General features: G+C 49.8%; 5 protein-coding genes across 5 annotated transcripts; 3 read left to right on the top strand and 2 right to left on the bottom strand.

Annotated features, from left to right (window-relative positions):
* Positions 1–5,758: 5,758 nt before the first annotated feature.
* Positions 5,759–10,963, top strand: LAJ45_08621 (uncharacterized protein; the record flags this gene model as incomplete). Its single annotated transcript, XM_046118170.1, has 4 exons — positions 5,759–9,875; positions 9,927–10,214; positions 10,277–10,858; positions 10,932–10,963. The coding sequence occupies 4 exons, from the start codon at positions 5,759–5,761 to the stop codon at positions 10,961–10,963; spliced, it is 5,019 nt and encodes a 1,672-aa protein (XP_045968768.1).
* A 2,501-nt stretch (positions 10,964–13,464) lies between these two features.
* On the bottom strand, positions 13,465–15,842 carry LAJ45_08620 (uncharacterized protein; the record flags this gene model as incomplete). Its single annotated transcript, XM_046118169.1, has 3 exons — positions 13,465–13,623; positions 13,794–15,094; positions 15,176–15,842. 3 exons carry the CDS (start codon positions 15,840–15,842, stop codon positions 13,465–13,467), a joined length of 2,127 nt encoding a protein of 708 aa, XP_045968767.1.
* Positions 15,843–16,402: 560 nt separating this feature from the next.
* LAJ45_08619 (uncharacterized protein) lies at positions 16,403–16,894 on the top strand (the record flags this gene model as incomplete). The annotated part of the gene is made up of 3 exons (XM_046118168.1): positions 16,403–16,450; positions 16,528–16,758; positions 16,814–16,894. 3 exons carry the CDS (start codon positions 16,403–16,405, stop codon positions 16,892–16,894), a joined length of 360 nt encoding a protein of 119 aa, XP_045968766.1.
* A 795-nt stretch (positions 16,895–17,689) lies between these two features.
* LAJ45_08618 (uncharacterized protein) lies at positions 17,690–18,545 on the top strand (the record flags this gene model as incomplete). Its single annotated transcript, XM_046118167.1, has 3 exons — positions 17,690–17,759; positions 17,832–18,068; positions 18,130–18,545. The coding sequence occupies 3 exons, from the start codon at positions 17,690–17,692 to the stop codon at positions 18,543–18,545; spliced, it is 723 nt and encodes a 240-aa protein (XP_045968765.1).
* A 2,574-nt stretch (positions 18,546–21,119) lies between these two features.
* On the bottom strand, positions 21,120–24,511 carry LAJ45_08617 (uncharacterized protein; the record flags this gene model as incomplete). Its single annotated transcript, XM_046118166.1, has 4 exons — positions 21,120–23,077; positions 23,128–23,914; positions 24,123–24,183; positions 24,477–24,511. 4 exons carry the CDS (start codon positions 24,509–24,511, stop codon positions 21,120–21,122), a joined length of 2,841 nt encoding a protein of 946 aa, XP_045968764.1.
* Positions 24,512–25,611: the final 1,100 nt, after the last annotated feature.

The raw sequence follows: 25,611 nt of genomic DNA, 5'->3' as shown, positions 1-25,611 counted from the left end.
TGTGAGGTGATGTGAGAGGTAAGGTGAGGTGAGGTGCGGTTTAGCTACAGTGCGTGACAGCGTTAAGGTGGAGTAGTGGAGTAGTGGAGTAGTGCTTGGCGGGCACACGAGCACGGACACAAACACTCACTCACTCACTCTGGGCGTTGAATTACATGCAAGCCCCACAGTACTTTCCATGTTATCAGGGAAGTACCTGTGCCTATTTCCATCTCTGCACTTTAGATATCAGGAACAAACTCGACGACGACGACGACGACGACGACGACGAGACCCGTTCCTTCCGTTACAACACTTGAATCCAATACCCACTCGCAGGCAGGATCGGGCCCATAATATCACGGCTCATCCAATCGCAATGGAGCGCTCCCGGGAAATCAGGAAATCAAAGCGGGATGATGTGACAGCTAATTATAGGGCTGAAAAGGCCGAGGAGATTTAAGGATTGTACATATGTAGGTACTACTTCAGAAAAGGAGAGGAGACGATAGGAGAGGAGAGGAGGGAGGTACTGTACGTATATGCAATCTCTGGGACTCGTGGTCGGTAGAGGACTGCCTGGTACCTGCATACAGCGTTAGTATTAGTATTACATGTACATATGTAGTATTAGCATTAGTATAACGGCAATGCAGTTAGTGGTTAGTGGTGGTGGTGGTGGAAACTTGGAGTGATCAGATGCACGCTCAGCATGTCGCTCTTATCACCGACTGTCACGACGGCTACCTGGATCGTGCCTGTCTCTTTCTGCAGCCCATATCCACATCCATATCCATATCCATACCCCCCCCCCCCCCCAATTGTACCTACATGTAGGCATGTACATTCTCGACCATTGGTATAACGTTGACTGACATAAAACGACACAGGGGCCCCCCATGGCCCCCAACACTCCTTCCTCCCTTCTCCCTACGACCTTGAAATTTCCGAAGGCTAGTAGAGGACGTCATGTGTCAATGGGGACAAAACAGAAAGAAGAAAAAAAAGCCACACCGAGGCTCCGGGTGAATGGACCGCCCCCCTTTTGTACCTATTTGGTGGAGGTGGATGGGGGATGGGGGAGTTGCGAAATATTGCGAGAGAGAGAGAGAGAGATGGCGCGGCGGTGGACAGTTAATTAAGGCTAGGGGGAATTGGATAACTCTAAACCAACCACGAGGCCGGTGGTGTTTGGTTTGTTTTTAACGTGGTGGGTATGCGTACTCTGCTCTGCGTGTTTGTAGACGTTACTAGTGCTCTGTGGCCATGGCCTGGGGCCAATCACTCGAGTTTAAAGCAGTTGTTGTGGTGATACGGCCATGGTGATGGTGGAAAACAGGAGACACAAACAATGCACTACGCATATTTTCTCTACTCAATCTCTGCATATACCTACAAGCGTTTCCACAATCTCCCGAGGCAGGCTAAAAACAAAACAAAACAAAAAACCCTCAGCCCAGAGTACAGAACCCGTGATCTGGCTGCCTGTACCGGTGCTGTACCTACATAAGCGAAAAGGCGGGGATCCCCTCCCCGGCCTTCCTTCCTTTTCATCCCCCGTTCCCCGCCGCTAACTACATGTATGTACTGCTCTACATACATACCCGTTGAGAATGACACACACACGCCCAGAGCTGCGAGTGATTTGTAGCGGTACATGATGCGCCTGTTGTCACATACATCTACTTGCAGTGTGACTTTTTGTCCCGCGCGTTTCATTCATGGAGTGGATGGATGGATGGGGTTGAATGGGTAGAGTACATACTGCAGGACTGACAGGACATATATTCAGGTACCGTACGTACCTTTCGATTGCAATCAATCAAATAGGATTTAAGGTACACACTCTGTAGGCGTGGGGGTGAGATATATGTAGGTACATGTAGGGTAGGTTGAATCTCTTCTCGGTACTACATACATGTAATTCAAGATTAAAAAACCGATTCCCTCTACTCTCCTTCCCGCCGGAAGCACGAGAGCATCCGCATCCGCATCCGAACGGGCGGGCATACCGGCATCATTAATCATCGACATCATCATCATATCAGATCATGCAAGGAACCGGGCAATCAAGCAGGCAGGGCTTTTTTAAAATTTCAACATCTGGATATTTTTTCTTTCTTTGCTTTGCTTTCGATCTCTTCTGGTATCTAAACCCGACATGACCATTATATTGCAGTAACTATTGCAGGTTGCAGGGCAAGGAGGAGGAGAAAGGTCTTCCAACAACATACCAACCCTTCGCGATGGGTGATTGTCTCATCTCACACTCGCTCACTGGTGATCACTCGGTTGGTTGGTGCCGAGTGAGCAGTTAACTACATGCAGAAACACTCCGGCCGCCGTATCGTGTCTACTTCCCTACTACCTCTGTCTAAGCAGCAAGCAGGTTACTCGCATAGCATTCCTCTCAAGATAACGTGGCCAGCTAGAGATGTAACATCATCACACAACACACACCCACACACCCACACACGCAATCGATTACCGATGACGATGGGGAGGGATGGGATGGGATTTATTTTCAGCAACAATTTGCAAGACCCTCTAACTCTCTGTCTCCCCCGCAGCAGCCAACCAAAGCAGCTGCACCAGGATGCGAAGCTAGCAAAGGGAAGATCAACCAACTGGAACCTTGACGACTAACCAACCAGCTGCTCTCAACAGCCGCCTTCTGTTCGGAGGCAATTGGGCAAAAGAGTGAAAAACTCCGATGAAAATCCCTTTTATTTTTTCTCTGCTTTTGCTTTGCTTTATGAAGTATGTAGCGGCGGATCATCTGGGAATCTTATGCTTTGCTTTTCTTTTCTGCGGTGCCACTGGCGAGGATTTGATAAGGCCGTGGATGATCATGGGCGTTTAAACACACACTACACTGTTACGTCTCTAGTTAGGGTTGCTGCTTAATCGGAGGAGTGAACAGGTATTGGGATGTTCTAACTCAAACATGGACAATTTCCATTTGCCCACTACCGGAAACACAAATATATGGTTACAATTCAGGACGCCAGAGGCGGGAGTGTCTTAATAAAAAAAAAAAAACGATATGGTGCTTTTTTGTTGTGATTAGAAAATTTAAATGTGAAAGAGGAGGAGGGAGGCGTACCTGACTGACTGACATGGGTAAAACGCATTATTTGAGGTTCCAACGTCGATATTTTACCGGTCTACAGATGTCACAGCAGCCAGCCTATCTATCTGGCTTTTTTTGTGTGTTCCACACACAGTGCCTACATACAGCTCCTATCTCATCTTTAGGGGAGGGGGGTTAGTTCGCCTCGAGAAGAGTCAGCCGGATATGAAAGAAAGGATCGGTGGGTCTGGCCAGGCTCATGGTACTCTCGGATAATTATCCTAATACCTCGCCTATTTCGAAATCGGAAGCGGCGTAAACGAGGTTGATCAATGGCTGGGGCGTGGGGAGGAAGGTTACTCAGTGAGGAGGAGGAGGACTAGGAGGGTTCACAAACATCAGCTTCTTCTTCTTCCCCGCATTGAAGGGCGTCACGGGGCAGTTCCCCCCAATATGAGGATGAGGAAGGCATATAAACCCTATTCTTAAATATATCACTTTAGGATGCAGGTCGAGACATTGAGTATATGATTCTGGCCTTGACCATGCAGTGCCAACCATGCACTTCCCACCATGCAAATACTGGAATTCGTAGAGAGGAACCCATTGATTGATATGCAGCCCTGGGAGACGTTCCTTTGACGAAAGACGAACCCGTGAGTACGTTGCGGATAGCATGAATTTCAAACAAAAGAAAAGGGATGCTCATATCTGCATGCCCCCCATGGCTATTAACGCGCGACAGGGTGCCACAAGCAAAGCACAAGTCAAAACCCGGCCGCTTTGATCACTCGTTTTACTGACACACGCTAAAGCCCCTGATCCGCACCGCGCACCCTCTCGCTCACTTGTCATTTGTGAACGCCACCACGAGGAAGGGGAAAGAAAAAGCAAAGAGGCTGAGAGGTTTGGGGAATTGGCCGAGGAGAGACGATGAGTGGATGGTAGGAAGACAGCTCATCAGGCGTCCTGTGGCACTGTATTTTAGAAAATGAGAATCAGGAAATGTGGTTAAGCATCTGGATTTTTCGTGTTCGAACACTCCTTCTCTCTTTTGCATTCTCTTTTTCCCCCGCTTCGTGGGAGTGTTTTTTTTTTGTACCTGCATATTCACCCTCCTGCAGAGTATCTTTTTTCCCTTCCATCATACCCAAAATAACGACCCCCATCCCATCCCATCCCATCGAACGTGTTAGTGCTGGTACATACATTACCGTCCCGGGCCTAACTTGATCAGGGTTCAGTTGATAAGCTTAAGGATCGGAAACCGTTTTTTTTTTTGATCAAGTCAACCGCAACCACATTTGAATCTGTAATTCATCGTTCTCTCTCTGTTTTGTATATAGGCGGGGCCCGGGGCTGACCTTGTATTTTCTTTACGCTGGTGGGGTTCTCGGAAGTGTAGTTTTTTTCTTATTTTTATTTTTTCTTCCCTGCTCGAGGGTTTTTTTCGGCGTAAGCTTGATTGAGACTGATTAATATTGTTCTACTGCTGGTACAGTTGGAGGGAGCGAGTGGGGTTTTTTTTTTTTTTTTTTTTTTTTTTTGGTAAAAAGCAAGGAAACGAATTAAGCAAGAGGTGACGAAACAAAAGCAGTATTGGAAGTAGAAAGAACACGAAGAGGAAGGATATTTTGTATACGTACTCCTCATACGACGTCCCGTCTCATTCCATCATATACCTACAGCAGTAGCAGCTGGCAGCTCACGATAGCGATTATCCCATCTGGCGAAAAAGTAACACTCACCCGCAGCTGCCGCCCTTACAACCCGGTCTCATCTGGTCTTGGAACTCGGACGTACTGTCTTCATACTCTAGATAGGCACTCTAGCTGGGAGACACTGCATAATATTCTTCCATAACTCGATCTTTCTCTGTACTGCAGCAGCAGGCAGCATCACATCAGCAGCACCAGCAGTAGTTGGAATTCCCATTATCACGCCGGTCTTTTAAGATAGTCTAAATTTAAACAAAAGCTAGCTACATACATAGATCTACTCACTTTTGCTTGTCAACTGTCACATATCTATCCGGCGGCGGCTCATCAATCATTGCTTTTTTTCCTTCGGTCGATTTAGTTGTATGGTTGTTCTTCCTCCCCCCCTCCTCTCCACCCCTTCTCACCTTTCTCCTTCCTCGTGGGAAGAAAAAAAGAACTGGGCTCATCTTTTTACTTCATGCTACGATACTGACCAGCAGATAGTTAGAGTGCAGTGGTAGATCTTGGTTCTGCTCCTCCCCCCACCCCTGGCAGGGCCCTACATACCATACCTCTACATACAGCACCCTACCTACTACCTGCTACTACTACTGCAGTCCCGGCAAACAGGCAGGCAAGCAAGCTTCTGCAAGCACGCACGCGCTCTCTTCCATACAGTACTCTACCTCTACCAGCAAGCAAGCAAGCAAGCAAGCAAGCATCAATCAATCAATCTATACTATCGGGCCCCTCTCCCCTTCCCCTCCCCCATACATCCACACCCCTTGAAATAATTGCTCCAAAAGAATACCAATTCTGGAAAAATAATTAAATAATTAAATTAAAAAAAAACAATACTCGGGGGACAAAGAAGAATAACGGGGGATTAAAAAATATATTCAAGGGCACATTAAGGCAAGGCAAGGCCTAGGGGAGACAGAGACGGAGATAGAGAGAGAATTCTACATACCCACCACGCCCTAGAATGTCGCACCGGCCCCAAACGATGCCACCAGCCTCTGGTCGCGGTGGTGGAGGCCGGGGGCAGGAATTGCAGCAACTGGAACACCAGGATCGGCTGCGGGACCTGAACGCTACCAGACAGCAGCAGCAACACCAGCAGCAGCAGCAGCAGTATTACTACAACCCACACCCGCCGCACCCACCACACCCTCAGTTTTACTACCAGCAGCAGCAGCAGCACCAGCAGCAGCACCAACCCCAAGCTTTGAATTCGCGGGTGCTAAATAGGAGTAATTATAGCAGAGAAGCAGACGCAGACGCAGAAGCAGCAGCAGCTCTAGAACAAGAAGAACAAGGAGTGGAACAGGCACGGAAGGAATTACTAGCTGCTGCTAATACAACAACTAGTGCAAGACTACTGCCCCAACAGTCACCGCGCTTCCCACCACCGTCGCCTGCACGCGCTCGCGAACCACAACCGCAGAGACACACTCAACCGTTACTACAACCACCGCCACTGCTGCACGATTATAGAGAAGGAGGAGCTGGTAGGACTACGGGAACGGGGGAGTATTATAATAACAATAATACTTCTACTCTTACCGCAAATACGAATACAGGAGGAGGTGGAGGTGGAGGCTTGATCACAATTACTACGCCTGCAAGATCTACATTCAACCACCGGCAGCCACAGCCAGGTACGCCCACCACCACAAGTGTTTCTGTTTCTCAGCACCAGAACCAACTTGAGAGGTTAGCGGTGGAGGCTTCCCACATTGCCGGTGTGCTCTCAGGGACGTATCCCTTGAAGAATAGTAATAATAATAACTCTCCCACTGCTGCTTCCACTGCCACAGAGCACTACAACCCTCACCATAACCACCAGCACCAACCCCCCAGCACTCCCTCGACACTCACATACCCCTCGGTTCCAAAATCCCTTTCCAACAACATCAATACCAACGCCAATACCAACACCAACACCAACAACGGCAGTGGTAAGCCACAACAGCAGCAACAGCAACACCTTTCGGTTCCAGAGGTCCTGCTGTCGACCGCCGCAACATCCCCAATGCCGCCCTCACAGTTCACGAACCGCCCCCCGCCGCGCACCTCCTCCATCGACTCGGCCATCTCAACAGTCTCCCGTCACTCCGCTGATGGAAACAACACCAACGGCAGCAGCAGCAGCAGCGGCAGCTCAGCCCCTACACCCGCGGATATCCAGACGCTGATTGAGACAGCAGGATCAGCAGAGGCCCTGATCGGCTATATGCTAAAGGAGAAGGCGTCGGCGGCGACGCAGAATGCACAGCTGTGGAAGCTGGTGGATAAGCAGCGGGCCATGATCCTAGGGCTCAACAAGGATCTCGAGCAGGCGCTCAAGGACAAGGACCGGTATCGCAAGAAGTTGAAGGAGCAGCTAGGAGTTGTCCCGCCAGTGCCGAGTTCGTCGGCGGCGATCATGGCGGCAAGGGCCACGGCGGCGGTGGAGAGCGCGGAGGAGCACGAGGACTTACCGGTGGAGAGCTTCTCGCTAGTTAGGTCCGAGTCGATGCCGCTGCCGGAGCGAGGGAGGGTGTTCGGTGGCGGGCTCGAGATTTCGTATCCGGAGGCTATGGAGACACTGGAGGAGGGGCCGTCGTCGCCGACTGCGGCTCGCAACGGAGCGTTCACACCAGAGAGTGTCAGGACACCGCTGGGCAGCCAACACTCCGACTCGACGAGCTTGAAGGAGGGGAGTGGTTTTGCGCCGCTGTCGCCGAGGCTTCAGGAGATGTACGTGCCAAAGGATGAGTCAGGAAACGCTGACAATGCTCCATTCCAGTACCCGGTGAGTTCTGCAAAGATCGCGTCGAGGGCTCATCATTTGATGAAGTTGGGTATCTCGACAAACGTCGCGCCTGTATCCGGACTTGGGAAATCACCAATTAGAAAAGCACCGCCAGCACCGCTGGCACTGACTTCACCTCTAAGTGAAACCAGGGCCCAGCTTCATTCAGAGGATGAGGAGGAGGACGATGAGTACGAGGACGATAATGTGTCGATCAGCGAGATACCGGGGTATCAGCAGCGGGCAGAGACAGAGGGAGAGGTTATCGTAACGCAGGAACACAATGATGAGAGCGTGAGCATTGAGAGGATGCCTGCCTATGATAGACGCACCAGCTGGACGCACACACCTATAGACAAGAAGGGCCCGCCAAGTCTAGCGCTTCTACCGAGTGTAAATATACCACATGCCGCGCCGACCCCGCGCTTGCAGGACCGTCAGGCGATGTCACTTGCGCCACCAATGGTCCACAACGGAAAACCGTTTTCTCCAGGCCTCGCCGCCGACGGCTCGGGCATCCGACAGCAGTTTGCGAGAGCCCCGTTGCCGAGTCCTGGGCTGCCAAGTTCCCCAAGACCAATTGACAGGCCTATGAACTCTCCCAAGCCCAAGCAGCGACCCCAGTCTCCCGGCTCTCCCAGGACCAGCCCGTTGTCCCCACGCCTTGCTGTTGCCCCGGTGCCGTTTCAGCCTAGTACGCCGCGCGGGCTTATGCCACAAAGCTTGAATGCGCCATTGCGCTCGCCGCTCCCCAGAGGCCATGAGAAGAGCGACTCGACGACCAGCCAGGGCTCGCTGGAGGACCAGGTAATAAACCTAATTATTCAGCCCAGCGCCATCAACTCCGTCGACTGCCGAGTAGTCTCCTCGCGCATGCGCCCCTCCCGAGCCAGTATGCTCCCCGGTAGCAAGCCAAGAGTGTCGGAAAACGACTCTGTATTCACACTCGGCGTATTTGCGCGGGGAACTGGCGGCGAGATTCTGCGTGTTGAGAAGGATGTCGGCGCACTCCCGGCACTAGACGCAGTCCTCCGCAGATTCATTACTTTCAACGCCAAGCTTCCGGACCGCGCGCTATTTACAGGCCACGCTCCGGCAAGGATCGACTCTAGGAGGGCAGCTGTGGATGAGTATTTTGCGGGAGTCCTGGGAGCGACGATGGATGAGCGTGCGGCGTTGGCGCTGTGCCAGTTTTTCTCGACTGACGTCGTAGATCACATACCTAGTGCCGACGTCGCAGGGTCCTTTAAGGATGGCAGCAGCATTGCCAGTGGTGTGCAAGGGAAGCCGCATAAAGAAGGATATCTCACCAAGCGCGGCAAGAATTTTGGCGGTTGGAAGGCACGCTACTTTGTGCTCAACGGACCGGTGCTGAAATACTACGAGGCCCCCGGCGGCGCGCACTTAGGCCAGATCAAGCTTCAGAGCGCGCAGATTGGGCGGCAGTCACAGAGCCAGAAGGTAAAGGAGCCTTTGGAGGGCGAGACCGACACGGAGAGCCAGTACCGTCATGCATTCCTCATTCTGGAGCCGAAGCGGAAGGATTCATCAACGCTTGTGCGACACGTGCTGTGTGCGGAGAGTGATGCCGAGAGGGATGAATGGGTCGAGGCCCTAATGCAGTATGTAGATAAGTCAGATGCGGCAGAGGATGCGTCGGGCAAGGAAGGCAGGGAAAAGAAGAAGCGCTATGGACCAAAGCACAAGGACAGCAAGGACTCGCAGACCATTGAACAGGATAAGCTACATGCGCTGGGATACGAGCAGACCACGCCTGGCCCCGAGCCTGCGCGAGGCCCTACACCGGAAGAGCTCCAGAGGATGCGGAACACCCCGTCGCCCCAGAACTCAATCTCCTCGTCAATCATCGCCACGCAGTCCTCCTCGACCATTACAGCACCGACACTCCAGCCTGCCCCGGAGCGCACGGCACAGGTAAAGCAGATCTCGGCGCCAACTAACGGATCTGTAATTTCGGATCTCGCAGCGTGGGGTGCGAAACTGACACACAGCGAGCAGAAGGCGGCGAAGAAGCGCAGCATCTGGGGATTCAGACAAAGGTCGTCGTCGGATCTGGATAACCATCATTTGGGAGGTACGCCATATCATCAGATTGGAGAAAGGCTCAACAGGAGTGTCTTTGGTGCGACGTTGGAGGAGGCTGTTCATCTTAGTAAGCCATTTGGCGTTACGGTGTCACTGCCGGCTGTCGTGTATCGATGCATTGAGTACTTGGAGGCCAAGGATGCGGCGAGTGAGGAGGGTATCTTTAGGTTGAGCGGTTCGAATGTGGTTATCAAGGGCTTGAGAGAGAGGTTCAATACTGGTAGGTGGCCCCCACCCCCGAGTTTGTAGGTGAGATGCTAATCGGGTGTAGAATCCGATTTCAATCTCCTGAATAATGACGAGTACTACGATGTGCATGCGGTTGCGGGACTTCTGAAACTATATTTGAGGGAGCTGCCGACAAATGTTCTCACCACGGAGCGAAGGGAGGAATTCGTCAAGGTTACGGAGATGGATGATAAGGCAACCAAGATTAAGGCTTTGAATGAGCTTGTCCATAGCCTGCCAATTGAGAACTTTGAGCTCTTGAGAGCTCTATCAGGACACCTTCTGAGGATCGTAGAGAACTCTGACGTCAACAAGATGACAATCAGGAATGGTATGTTGAAGTCATATATGCGCGTTTGTCACTTGTGGAGTGCTAATGTTCTTATTATGCAGTTGGTATCGTGTTTTCTCCGACACTCAACATCCCTGCCCAGGTTTTCTCCATGTTCCTCCACGAGTACCGCCACATCTTTGTACGCCCCGAGGAGCAATACCCCTCGGAGCATGAGCCCCCACAATCACCCTCCCGCGAGGCCCACGACAATCGACCCACGATCACTGGCCCGATGCAGCAATCCGCGCAACCACCCCAGCAACAACTCCAGCAGCAAACTCAACAGCAACCCCAGCAACAACCCTCCACTCAGCAGCAACAGCAGCAACAGCTGATCCACCACCCTGGCCCCGTCCCTGGTACACCAGGGCTTCCACTCAAGACGCCGCTCCCAAACCTAGTGCAGGAGCCGCAAACACCGAGGACAGTTGCGGCGAGCTACGAGCCCGACTATTCGCAAATGTTTACGCCATCACAGTCGGAGTTCCCTAGGAGCCCGCTACCAGTCGAAGTCACACAGGGAGAGTCGGCGAGTGGACTGTCGCTGCCAGAGAAAGGGGGTAGGCAGAGGAGGAGAGAGAGCTCCATGATGTTCATGATGGGGGGCATGAGGAATAAGAATTCATTTGTGGTACCGAAAGGTTAGTAAATTCGACTTGATGTTTTTTCTTTCTTTTTTGGAGATGAATGCTGATTGATGATGTGGTTGTGTAGCGATGGTAATGGAGGATAGTGTGTATGAATGATTTCTTTTTCATTCATTACCTCTTCGCCGAAGTTGAAGAAAAAGTTTTTTTAATCATAATGGGAAACACGGGCACTTGTTCTTTTCTTTTTTGCTGGAGTTCTTTCGTTTTTGTTTCTTTTTTTTTTTTGCGTGTTTCCTTGCGTTCTTTTTTTCCAGGTCCAGGGGCTCGAGGCTATTTTCTTGCCATTTACTTTTTTCCCTTTTTTCCTTTTTCTTACTTTCTTCGTTTTGGTTTTCTCTGATCTATACCCACCCTCTTTTTATATCTCTCTTCTTTTTTCTTTTTTCTGCTCAAAAATCCCTTGCTTTGGGGGTTGGGGGATACGCGTATATGGTAATATTTACATTACCTACGGTATAACTACGGATGAGGGCCAAGTATGGGCTTTCGAATAGTGGGGAACGGTTATCTGATTAGCTGGCTGATATGTATGTTACTACTCTTTTCTTCTCCCTTCCTATTCGCTTTTCTTTGAAAGGGGAGGGGGATTGATAACCCTTCTTCTTCACTGATCTTATCTTCTTTTTGTGATATTATTTTTTTTTCTTTTCTCCTTCTTTCTTGTGGGATATATTCCACCCACACACACCACACGTACCTTGTTGTAAACAAATTTTTCTTCTTTTTTCTTTTGGAAGCTGGGCTGGTGGCTAGTCGGATAGATTGGGCTTTTAAGCTTCACCTTTTTTTTTCCTTTCTTTTTTTTTTCTAGCTTTTTTTTGGTGGTGGTGGTGGAATATGAGAGGGAATGAAAAAGAGTATCTATATGGGCTATGTATTGTGCCATAGGCTTTTTTGATCGATGTTTTGGTATTGTATTGTGGTGTTTTGTTGAGGGTGGTGGTGCGAGTGCCTGCCAAGAACGAGTGATAGCGTGTGAACAGTCCTGCCCTCCCCGCCCTATCCAACCCAACCCAGCCCAGCATAGCGTAGCGTAGTATAGCACAGCCCAGAAACTAAGTATGGAGACCGAATACAATCACATCCTAAAAATCGCAGTACTCTCTGTAGTACATGTTGTTAGACCTCTCTCGTTGTTTGGTCTGGTCACCCCATGGTACATACACACTCGTATGTATTTAAGATCTTGAGAACAAGGCTTTGTCATTCGGACGAAAAGGTTGGCTGAGACACGTTAGTACTTGTAAGTGTTAGTACAAGTACACACACAATGCTCGCTGTGGGTTAGGTGTGGTTTCTTCAGTGATTCACCTATTGGTGTTAGTCACGTGCAAGCAATCAACTTTGGCGTAGCGGTCAAATATCACTTGCAGCCGAAAACACACATGGGCGAGTGGTCTAACGGTTAACCCTCGCCAAAGAACACCGCGAGGTTTAGCCCTGCTTTCGATCACAGAAGGCCAGGGTTCGACCCAGGGGTGGGAGTAGTGCCCATTCGTCCCGGAACCGCACAGTACTTTTTGTTCTTTTTTGTGCCACCCAAAACGTACCGTCCCCTTCAGTGGGTCAACCTCACTTTAGGATGCTTCTCCCATTATACGCCGTAGTTTATGATATACCGTCTAGTTTATAGGACTTATATATACGTAGTACATGTACTTACCTTTCTATATTCCGTTAACAATATCTCCCACCCCATTAGTGATACCTCTCAATACTTCGTCTATAGGGTGTTATATGCCGTTTGGGGTCTTTTTTTATTTTGGGTGAGCCCGTTGCCACGCAGAGGTCAAGGCTAGGTTCCGCTCTTGGCCAATCAGAGGGCGAGTAGGTTCGCAGAATTAAGGACAGTACATATTAGGTTGCGGGCTCTTGGTGCCCCATCCGGATGACCCATAGATAAAAATGACAGCCCCCGTTCAATCCTTTATATCTTCGCCGTACAATAACGGTGTGTAAAATTCTAGCTACGTGAAGGAGTTGGTGGGGCTAGAAAGGGGAGGTGGAGGTCACAAAAGGCTAAAAATTTTCACGAAGTGCGGGTTAGATTCGCTAGAGATAAAGGGCTGCCGAAGGGGACAGGTAAGCCAATTATCATCGATACAGATGAATGGATCGCCAGCCCCCCACCATCTCCCCCAGCACCCTACCTACAAGTCCTATTGCTGGCCCGCGCCTTAACTTCTCGCTCTAATCATAGCGTTTACTTCCTGCGATTCAATACACCACCCGATCCTCTCACAGTCGGTGCTGGGTATAATAGCGAGTGATAATCTGTGATGCAATAACCACTTGGTTCCTACCCACAGCTTCAGTTTTCTTTTCCGATAACTTCATACACATGCCATGCCGCTCATTATCATTCAATATCACACAACACACATGAAGACATCAAAAATACAGCCATCCCACCCCCGCCAACGTCTACATCCAACAGCAACAACTACAGCAAACACATAATTAATTTTTTCTAACCCACACTCTACCAGTGGAGTCGAGCCAAAGTCCGCAGCTGAAAAAAGAAAAGGCACAACGGAAAATAGAAAAGAAAAAGTGATATACAAAAGTCACCCTTCACCCTCACATGTCCCCTGCACTTATGCCTGCGTCTTCAATTTCCTCTCCCAACCTGTCTTCAGTAGTCTCCCCATCTTGAATCTTGGTAGAGGATGCGCCTCCGTGTTCCACACGATCTCGTCGAGCGGGAGGATGTCGGTGGGGGAGAAGAGGAGATACAGGTATTTCAGTGTCTCGGCCTGTGATGGTACAAATGTCAGCAAGTCTGCAAGAAAAAATATTGTGCTGTGGGGGTATTCATGACTCGGATTGTATATACTCGCTCTGTGGGCTTGACACAACAGCGCCCACTAGCAACGACACACAACCCGATCCAATCACCCCCGAAAAAAAGAAAAAGAAAACTCACCAGCCAGAAACTCTCCATGTTATCCCTCATCCTCGGCGGCACCTCCATCACCGTGTCCAGACTCGTGAAGCCGCCCTCACCACCCTCCACCGCCGCATGCTTCACAAAAGCCTCAAAGATCGCCCATCCCCACTCACGATACACCTGGTCACCGGTGATGCGCCACATCAGGAACAACGACTCCACTGTCTCGGGACGCTGTAGATTATGCGCGTCTCGAGGCTTGATCTGAATATCCTTGCTGGTGTCCTCCTCCTCGAGCTCTCCAGTCACGCCGTCTTTATCGTGGCGCATATTGAACCAGACGATCTCTGGGGCCAGCCCCGTTGGTGTCACCGCATACATCTCATAGCACGTGCGTATGAGCTCGCGCGCAAGACGCATATCCTCTTCCTGTTGCGCGCCCCATGTTGCGCTCTTGCGGGCGACGGGTAGCGGGAGTCCCTCGGTGGCACCAAGGGCAAAGGAACCTGCCATGAAGCAGACAAGATGGTCCATTTTGGGTGAGAATTCACCGCCAATACCGCCGGGAAGCTCGCCGATAAAGGTTAGGTGGCTGGGGTGTGACTTTGCGATGAGGTGCTTCTTGACACCGGCCATGGCCTCGTCGTACATGTCGCGATAGAGGGGCTCGCCCTTGCTGGTCTGGAGGTATTGCTTGAGAAGGTACTCGTAATAGCTGTCACCACGGCTACCGAGACGGATTTCTTTGCCGCGGAAGGTACCGTCGTCAGCGTAGATGAAGATGGGGACGAGACCGTCCTCGGCATGAAGGGAGTCAATGGCAGCAATGACGGATTCGGCTTTGGCCCAGTGAATGGCTTCGCCGGTGAGATTAGAGAGGTACTTCATCTCTAATTGGAGGGTAGCTGCCTCGGCGGTTGAAGAGGCGCCGCCGTCAGCATGCGAGGGGACACCTTTCATGTGGTGGAGATTGACCGACGCGTAGGGGATTCCGCTAGGAGAGTCATATGCGCCGAGGAGGCGGTCTGCGAGATCAGTCGCTTTCTCAAGAAATATGTCCGCGTCGGATCCTGGGGCCGGAGGCACAATGTGCAAATCGTTCTGGAGGTAATGGGCAGAGAGGAGACCCCCGAGAATACGGATCGTAGTCTCGAAGGTGTTGACCTCGTGGTCCTGGTCGAACGTGTGGGACGAGCTAAGCCATTCAACTGCGTGGGAGAGTGGCGTGGTCAGGTTCATGAGCATGAGCGTGTCAAGAGAATCAATGATGATCCAGCCCATGCCCTTCGGAACCATTTGCCTGCCCTTCTTGGAGAGTGGGTGGAATTCGTCGTAGCCTAAGAGGCTCGTTAGTTAGCATGAGTGATAGCCTGTGATGCGAGTGACAGTGTCAGAAAAGCAAGTGAGGCAATCATTACCCCATGCATGTTTCTCATATGCCTCCCAACTCTGCATGAACACGCCCTTGACCGCCTCCCTCCTCTCCTCCCAATCTATCTTCCCACCACCGCCACCACCACCACTACTACTACCACTCTTCTTTCCCCCTACCGCCTCTTCTCCACGCATGGGGATCATTCCAGGAACCCCCGCGAACACGCCAAACCACCACAGTACCAGGCCCACCACCGCGACAACTCCCAGCACCCTCTTCCTCAACCACTTTCTCCTCTGTCGCGCGTTATGGTGGTAGTATGGCTTATCCTTATACAGCGGGAGGTCCCTGTCCCTCCCAAACATACCCTCGGCAATGCCCGCCATGGCGCTCCGGGGAGTTCTCGGACTGTTTCCACTGCCGTTCTTTGACGTTGCGGCGGCCCAGGCCACGTCCTCGAACTCGCGGTTGGGGGACGTGAACGAGGGCACGTTCTTTGGGATTGAGAAACCGGACATGGCCTCCTCTAGTTTCTCGACGGCCGTCTCGATGGCTGGTAGGGCAGCCTGCTGCAGGGCACGTGTTTTTGTTTTTGTGACTGTGGTGACCTCTGTGCTGATTGTTAGAGAGGCTGCTCGGAGGTTCTGGTGCAGCAGATGGAAGGTTGCAGGCTTGTTGCGCAGGCTGAAGGGATCACGGAGGTTGTTCATTCGATCGCAACTATGCACTAGAAAACTACTACAGGTATGTATGTTGTACTATGTGGTGTGTGTGTACGTAGCTAATATGTCATGTGGGGATTATGGAAGTGTATAATGTATGTTCAAAAACTGGCAATTAAAGGAATTAAGGAATTAAGAGACTGGACAGCAGCAATAACACCGTTAACAGCTCAATGCTCACTGCACCGGTGTGGACGGAAAAGCAGCAAATAAACGTTTAGGTGGTCTTAACTGGGGGCAGCTTTCAGGGGGTATTTAGAAAGCTGTCAACATGCGTAGATACAGGTATTAGGGATTAGGGATGGATCGATTAGTTAGTTGCACTTCTCCTGAATCATGCCGGAAGGAATGATCAGCGAACGAACAATGCCTGTTAGGGGCTGGCAGGGGTAAGTAGCTGGGCAGGCAGGGTAACAGGGCCATCTCTGCAGAAAGAAACATTGATCCTAGAGAAACAATCACTACCCCCACTACCTGAGCCTACTACCCCAGAGTGCAATTCGAGTTCGAGCCCAGCCACAGCACAGCACAGATAGCAGCTATCTACAATGGTTTTCCTTCTCGGTGTCAGCATTACCGAATCCACGATGGTCACGGTATGTACGCCTTGCCCCACCACCAGCACCACCACCACACCGCTGCTAGATTCATCTAACCCATAGTTCCAACACAGAAAGCGCTGACCTCGTTCTACGGAATCGGCCCCAACGTCTGCGCCCGTCTCTGCGCAAAGCACTCAATCCACCCCATGGCCAAGCTCGCATCTCTGCAGACACCGAAGCTGAACGAGCTCCAGGCAGACATGGCAAAGATGACGCTGGAGAACGATCTAAGGAAGGAGCTGAGAGACAACATCGGCAGGTTGAGGGAGCTAGGGACATACAGGGGGAGGCGACATGCTCAGGTATATATGCGGGTCGGGTTTGTGGGCATATGGGGTGCTAATGGGGTGTGTGTAGGGTCTGCCGGTGAGAGGACAGAAGACCAAGAAGCAAGTTGCAACTGCAAGGCGCTTCAATACGCTGGAGAGGAGAGGTTGAGCTGTATTTATTGCGCAAATAAAAAATATAGCCATTTATGGGAGCTTGGACGTTTACTGGACCCTAGATACCAGCAGGCCCAACTGTATTGCAAGCAGGTGATGTGGTTTGCGCAATCGATTGTGCGACATTGAATAAGAGATCCGAATTATCGCAACCCAACGACATGCTGTCGAGGTAATAATGTCATCCACCACTCCCGAGAAACAATTAGAAATTGGTAGCAAGGAACCGCCGTCAGCATAAATCGAAGTGTAAGCAAACACACAGATAGTGCAGTGCCCCTCCAATCCAACACCGGGGGTCCGGTGCTGGTACAGATACAGGTACATACACATCTCCATGTGTCTAAAGTCATTAACACATATTCTCTGCCTATAAATGTGTTCATCCCGAAAGCGTTTCCAGCTGTAAAAAATCGACCTATGCACCCCTTGCATGCTCCAGAATCGCACTTTTCCGCGCTATGAGGAACAAAAACGCCTTCTCCGGGTCCAAGCATTCTCTGTGTAACCCTGCTCCGGAAGAGGAATGCCAAGTGTTTTAAGCCTCTCCGAGCACGGGACGGCAGTGGCAGTGATGACATCTTCGCCGCCGCCCAGAAACACTCTGAACACTTTGGCATCATCTTCGATATATCTCATACTTCGAGTGTTCCATACCTTACAGAAAAGAAACCACTCAAAGAACCCCACGACATTACGATAACCCCTAACTATCAAGGATTTTATTAGTCTTAATTAATAGAGAGTCAGTAATACTCACCTCCCAAGTCCCACCGCCACCAAACCAACAATGTGGGTCCTCCCATTCCTCGGATATGTGGGCATGGTATTCGGCTTCTCCTTCTTGACACTCGCAATCGGTATATCTTACTCCTCTCCCCACTACCCCATACCGAGAAGCGCACCTCCCTAACGCTCCAGATCTGCTACAGCATCGGGGCTTTACTACCTCTCCGAGCTAGTCGAGGAGCACACCGTCTTCTGCAAGAAGCTCCTGACGAGACTGATCCAATCAATCATCGCCATCCATGCCCTCCTGCTGGTACTCGACGGCTTCCCCTTCCTCCTCACGGCCTTCTCCGCCGCAAGCCATGTTGTCTACCTCATGAATATCACCCGCACCTTCCCCATGGTCAAGCTCACTGACGGGGTTTTCATCCTCAGCTGCTGTACGTTGCGCGCCCACATCCTAGCCCCTTTTATCATCCAGAGTCACTGACCAGACCATAGTGCTCGTACTGGGGAACCACTTCCTGTGGTTCAAGCACTTCTCGAACCCGCCGCTCCCCGCCTACCCCACAACCTACACCACCGTGCGCCGCGGCGGCAGCTCGGGCAGCCCTTACGAGCCATCACGCACCGACCCGCGCTTCCCGTCGTTCACGGAGATCAGCGCATTCTTTGGCATCTGTGTGTGGCTTGTCCCGTTCTCGCTGTTTGTGTCGCTGAGCGCCGGCGAGAATGTGCTTCCGTCCTCTGAGATTGGCGGTGGAGCTGCTGGCGGGACCGTGGGCATGATGAATGAGAATAAGAGGAAGGTGGGGATGGCGAAGATGGTGTTTGGGAGTGTGAAGGAGTGGATTGGGAGTACGGGGCAGGCGCTGGGGGTGGTGAGGGAGGGGGGCAGGCATGCAAGGTTTGAGTAGCGGTCTCATGGTGTGTGAGATGCCCGATGCGGCAGTGGGGGAGCAGATTGGACAAGTTAGAGGTTGGGTTTGGGGAGTTTGTAAATCTATTTTCCATCTCTTCCTTTTCTTATGGAATATTTGATTTTCGCGTTTCCTTTAGTTTCGTTTCTTGCTCTGGGTTTCATGCTTTGAGATGTATGTTGGTTCTTAATGATGTAGTGGCCATAGCCATAGCCGTAGGGTGAGCGATATCTGTAATGTCTGTAATTCTCATAATGGATGTAGGCGTGGACGCTGTGGTGGTGATGGGAGAAAAATAGCTATTGCTGGTTCTGTAGTATACTATACTACTAATCTCTATGATAGCTAATAGTGTACCAATTGATTTGTGGACTCACAGTACTGCTAGTAACACTTAAACACAGTTCCGCACTCGCTCCTAATAAGGCCCTGCGTCAACATTTCCTCCGAAGTAAAGTTGAGGCGACTTAGGAATACTAATCATATCACTCCTGGTGCTAGTAATAAACCAGCTAGAAATCTTGGCTCCCAGCTGACGGCGATCACCCCCAGTTGACCCACGGAAGTCCGCTGTTTATCCGGGGACATTTCTGCATAGCACAACTCTTTCAAAGGTATTCCTGAAAATATAACCCCTACGCCCCGTAGGTATAATCGCTCCTAGATTAAGGTCATCAGTCTATGAATATCTGTGTTTGTGGGTCGACACTGCCTAGTAATACGCAGGACTTGCTCTGCGTATGGAGCCCATCTAGATCTTTCGTGGAAGTAAAGTTCTTCCCGCTGATGTAGAAAAGTTCCTAGATACCATATTGCGCCTATGTAATTACTAGATCCTGAATAGCCCTGTGTTGTAACACTCCCGGCGGGCTCATAACGCAATACCAACGCAGTGTTGATTTATAGGGAAACCGACGTGATCGGAATTAGAGTCACAGGTGCTCACTCGGTAGGTTTGGGGGGAGAAAACTAGCAGCGGTAGTGATAGTAGTGGTAGTGTGTGGTGGGAATGTGTCAGCGGTACTAAGGGAAGTGACATCCTCCCTTTTCTCCCAAAAGCTATGTTCCGGTCGCGCGTGGGCCTTTAGGTGTCGGGCGCGGAGCCATAACTGTAAAGTTGCATGCAATTAATGAATTAAACAAAAAAAAAAAAGTGTCGGGCGCGGCATCACAGGGTATCACTCGTCTCCGCTTACCCCCGACTTGGCTACGGAGTTCCCAAAGTCGGCGCCTACAGGTAGAGAGATACAAATATGGGATTCTGGGGTTTGCATGAGAGGTAGCCGTGACTGTGAGTTTAAATGGAGAGCTAGGTCGTGTAGCTTCGGCTTGTGTGATCGACGGTACTATTTTTTTTACTTACCCGATTATACCGAGTGGGAGGTTCAAGTAGCAGGCCAAGATACCGGCGGATGGAAAATACTGGCCTTTCAACACATTGATATACACGAATGATATTTGACGATTCGAAAACCAAACTCCACGCTGAGTGGTGTTCCCTAGTTTCTTTGTTTATTTAGGCCTAGGTTGATACTGGCCCATAAGGCGCTCGTCTCGAACTGTACATTCCTATATAGGGCGGGGCGTCTTTTATTTTAAACTATAGCCTCTATGTAGTTCTGCGGAGGAAGCAGGAGGGAGCCCGGGGCTGGACTCAGCTCTGCTTTTCCTTGCAAATACCGCAAACCTGGAAATAGCTGCCCTCCGGATTATCCTGCCCCTCCGAATATGCTGCCCCCCATCATTAGTCACCCGAGTGTAAAATCATTGCTAGTCTCACTAAAACATCGTACTAGAGGATCGTTGTCCAAAATTCGAACATCCTGCCCCCCTCCTAAGCTGCCCCTAATCATTAAGCTTGGGCAGGCATTTCCAATTTTTTGTGGTAACATTAAGAAACACAAGAGCCTAGGCCTGAAAGCTGACATACGAGCAGGGGCGAAGAGGGAAAAGCCACTCTAGCTTTCCTTGATTACAGATGAATGGACTTGAACTTCGTGACGTCGTAACATACCCCAGTACCAAAAAAGAAAAAGACAAAAAGAGCGAACAAGAAAAAAAAAACCGAAAGAATCCGTCCCAAACTTTTGATTTATACAAAGAAAAAGAAGGCTGTGAGTAGTGTTGTTTTTTTTTTTTTTTTTTTTTGAACAATGCCACACATGTACCACATGCTGGCTAGTTCTGCCGACAGACTGAAGAAAGAAAACCCAGAGAAAAAAAACCCCAGACTAGACCTCCCAAAAGAAAGATATAAAACAAAAACAAAAACAGAAATCAAACAAAGTAAAAACATTGACACCCTCCGCAGATACCAAAAAAAAAAGGATAAAAGGAAAAAGATAAAAATAACTCTCTAACCAAGACTTTTTGAACACCAATAGATACGGAACCTGGTTAAAATTCCAGAAGTATACATACGAAATTTGGGGGGGAAATTATTTTTGGGGGATGGTAGCGAATATAAATAATGCAGACGCTAGACAGATAGGGCACCCTCATGAGAGTGCATCCCTCCACTCTAGGCATATATACCGAAAGCGTCCAAAAATCAAGGTCCAAATAGGTCAGTCATACTGATTTAGGCTTCAACCCAGCCATCAAGGGTGGGAAGCCCATGGCTCTGACTTTCTTCTCTTCGTCCCCAGTCTTTCTCTTGGCAGTTACCCCTGCTAACCCTCCGTTTCCATTTATGCCTGCTCCTCCGCTGCTAATCCCACCTGCTGGCCGATATGGGGGAGGTTTCATCGCCATAAGCTTCTTGTTCATACCATCAGTTGTGCCAAAGCTCGCGATGTATGCCGGAGACTGTAAGCTTCCACTTGTGCCAGTTGTTTGGGGTGAATGATAGACGGATGGAACATGATTCTGATAGCTCGATGAGGAGGGGGTTGGAGGGTAGCCGTTTGATATCAATATCCCATTGAGTTGATTGAGTGCTGTCTTGGAAACCGCGTGCATCGCTGCTGTGTTATTAGGCGCACGAGCGCATGGACGCTTGTTCACCGATGGGTTTAGGCAAGAATCAGGCGAAGAACGTTTTGTTCCACGGGGGTTATGAGCTGGGGTTGAGGATGCATCATAATTTTCTGGGGTTACAGCTAGTTCGATAAGGGTTTTCAAAATTGCCACGACATTCTCGGGGGTGTATACATCAGAAGTATCGTGGTCGGTATTGAAGGCTGGTGGAGGGGCGACTGGAGGTGGGGGCTGCGGGGCTGGTTCTTTGTTGGACTGCCCGTTCAAGTCCATCGGGATCGACTCTGAACCATTGCTGAGATCAGCGATCAGGCTGTTGATCTCCTCGAGGGTCAATTCAGAGGCTTCAAGAGAAACTTCATCATCTCCGCAATTGGATTGTGGTTGTTCACTCGCATGTGATGTTGAAGAGTTCTCAGCTTGTCCTAGTTGTTGAGCAAGCTCCATCCTATCGTTCATATCGATCCTCACTGAGAAATCATCAAGTGCCTTGACCTGCTGATCTTGGTGCCCTCCGGTCGCCTGTTCAGATTCCATAGCTTTCATCAACTCAGCAACATCAACTCCACCCTCCGCAATCAATCTTTCTAAGGCCTCTTCGTCGAACTGGGGCTCTGCGTCTCCATCATTTCTGCTGGTCGTCATTGCCTGAGACTGTTCGCGCATGAGATCTTCGAGAGCTTGGTCAAGATTGTCAGGGCCTGGTATATTTCCGTGGCTGAAATCCATGTCTATTGGTATTTCGTCGAGTGAAGGGACACGATCCGAAGAACTGCTCGAAACAGGCACCGTGTTAGGCTTAAGCTGGTCGCTTTCCTCGGGCGTAGGGTTGATTGTTCCATCAGTGTTGCTCTGGACGTCGGAATCTGTCAAAGATTTTTCCAAATTGGCAACAAGAGTTTCGAATCCAGCTGTGATTCGATCAATGCTTTCGAATTCACTTGTGATGCCGTCAAGTCCTTCGGGAACCGGTGTCTGGGATCCTGTTGACCAGCCAGTATTCGAACCATCTTCAATCAAGCCAAGTCCTGAACCACGCCTGCCATAACCGGTCCCATCATCGTTTTCTGAATGAATATGATCGGAAACATCAGTAATCCGGTTATCAATGTCATGAGTGATCTGATAGTTGCTGTTCTGAATCATTGGTCCTCGCCCCTCTGCCTTCATGTTGTTCAGAATATCAACCATGTATGGAAGCAGCGTAGGCTCGGTTGACATCAGCGTGATGAGCTCCATAATAACAAATTCTGCGTTTTTTTCGAATAATGCGGGGTTGTTCATGAGTTGATTCCGAAGAACCAGTTCCCCAGAGTTCACCTGGTAGCTAGATGAACCGGACTGGTTGAAAGCCGGGAAGACACTGGATGAGCCGACGTTGGGGTCACCAGTAGCAGGATCATTATCGCGGATCTTGGTACGGGTTACGCGCTTGGAGCGCCGACGGTTGAATTCGCGTTCGATCCAGTTGGATTTTTCAATGCTCATCTCGGCTCCGAAGAGATGAAGGGCGCGTTTGGTGACACGACATCGAAGGTCATTGTCCTTATCTAACTCGGTGTTAAAGATTTATATTTGTATTTAGATGAAAATTTCTTACTTCGTTCTTGATTTTGATTCCTCCATTTTTTCTTTCGCTCTCTATTTTCCACCCGTATCCGCTCCCGCTCCGCAGCCTTCAAAGGATCCTCGGACGGGTCGATTATAGAGAGCCGCCTGCCGCGACCTTTCGCATTGGAATCCTCAGGGGAAGATGGGGTAGCTCCGGTGCTGGTAGCAGATTGGAGATTGTTGATAATCCAATTCGCAGTAAACTGGACGGACTGTTCGGCTGTCGCACTGATTTGTCGGCCCTGGTCAGATCTGACGACCATTTCCGAGGACATTGCGGTCTGTGGAGTCGAGGGGGGCGGCGTACTCGCTCTCGCGCATGCGCGAGACAGCTCTGCAAGACTTTTCTGCAATTCTCTAAGCTGGACTTCATAGTCGATATCGGATCCGTCTTCTATGCCTCCGACCCCAGTGTCATCTTCAGCATTCTGATCTTCGATCCCCCAAAGCCCTTCAAATTCCTTGGTCATCTTGAGGTCAGCGCCAAAGTTTCCCACACCATTATTAGCGGTACCGGATATGGAACAGTTGACTTCTGGCTGTGGTTGGGATGATTGCTGGGAGTGATGTTCAAGGTTTTGGTTAATCACTTCAGTTCCAGCCTCCCCCATGACACCAACCAAAGATTGTAAAGCATGGTTGATTTGTTCGACAGAGAGATCGTCAACTGATAATTGTCCAGCCTCGATGTCGCCTACAACGGCAGGCACAGACTCTTTTACATCGCCTTCAAAGCCTGCAGCAGCCTGCAGTAGGCACACTTCTTCTTCATTCATCTGTAAATACCCGAAGTAAATGTCAATGCCGCCCTCCCGCCAGGCGAGATGAACGACAAAGACGACAACATTTTGTCAGCGGAACTGAATTTAATTATTGGCTGTTGAAATAAAATCGAACATGAATAATATGGCATGGGTGTTGGGCTGATTTGGACGGGATGCCTCTTCAATAGTATACATTTAATCATCTCGAGGGTTCACTTACTATGGTATTTTCGGCCCCGAGCGAAGGTAGTGAGGGTTTACCGTGACTGCTGCTGATGAGACTGTTGTTTTGTGTTGTGTGTGGGAAAAAAAAGTTCAGTGTGGAAAAGACGAGGATTTGTGCGTGCGTGTGTGCGTGTGTGCGTGTGTGGGGGAAAAGTTGCGCACAAAGCGGCGGGGGCAACCCCTCCTCTCAATCTTCTTCATTCCATGGAGGGGGGCCCGTGACGTCTGACTGAAGTTCCAAACAATACAATTATCAGAGGAACTTTGTTTTCAGATCAGTATGACCAGTGCCCGCCAGATAAAATTTCCGTCAGTGCCTATCCTCTTCGAAATAGCAAAACCCTCACACGAGTGAAAGTTCGTCTGTGTAGTGGTGGGCCCCATCCCTGTAATCCAACCCTGCATTCTTTCCGGCGGCAACGAATTACTATGTGCCTATGATGGATGTACCGTTACTTTATGTGAAGATTCCACTTGGAGAACTATGTTTGTGCTGACCGAAATATTTCCTCTGGAATGATATTGTTACAAAAGGTAATACGTCATTGGCTCCAATAATCATTGCGTAGGTACCATTCGAATCAGAGGACAAGTTCTCCACACAAGCCAGAAGAAGTAATTTTGGGGTTACAAACTCTACATGTATGAATTTGGTACAAATAAAACCTCGCCAAGTCAATATGGATAGATCAGGATCATGGGGCTTCATGACCTCGCATGAATATCTTGGCGGTCGTTTTTCAATCTGGTTCGGAGAGGTGTTTAAATCAGATATAAAGCGCGGAAAGCTTTCCAACTTAAAATGCAGAAAGAAGGAAAGTCTGTAGATAAATATGACACCTAATATCTTCAATGACTGGTGGTGCAGCGACATTTCTTTCGGAATCCGCAAGCTACTAGCAAAGACGCAAAATCCTCGGGTCACGTGTAAGCTATTTTCTAGCATCATGGTGAGAGGACTACATGTAAGGTTGACCCGGAGACTTTGCGTCTTTGCTAATATAATTGACGGATGAATTGCTTCGGAACTGTAGAATCTAACGCCTGGCTTCTATCTATTTGAACCCGGGCGATGAGAAGGATTTAGGAAAGGCTTACCACTCTGTTCTTGCGGGATATATTCTTGCTTAGTTTGAAGAAAAAGCATTCGATCGCGAGTGCATGTAGAGTACATGTAGGTAATTCTCTAATGGATACATGTATCTAGACAGACTGGTGCTTTGTTATTCCGAGTGAAATGGCAGCTCGGCTCCGTTCACCTTGAGCTTGAGCTTTGAGGATCATCTAGGACTGCATAGCTCTATTCAAAAATATGCGACCTACTCACGATATAATACACATACTTCATATTCCTCTTCATATGCACTTAGTATGAAGTATATATGGAGTTCTATAATCTAGGAGTTAAAGCAATCCAAGTAATTGATCGTGATGATACCTTAACTCTACCCCTGCAACCAACGACGTCATTCATGGGCCCCTCT

Source organism: Morchella importuna (assembly GCF_003444635.1).
Source record: "Morchella importuna strain M04M26 chromosome Unknown Morimp01GS030, whole genome shotgun sequence".
Lineage (NCBI taxonomy): Eukaryota > Fungi > Ascomycota > Pezizomycetes > Pezizales > Morchellaceae > Morchella > Morchella importuna.
The sequence above is the reverse complement of the archived record's forward strand: the minus strand, read 5'-3'. Positions and strand labels throughout refer to the sequence as shown.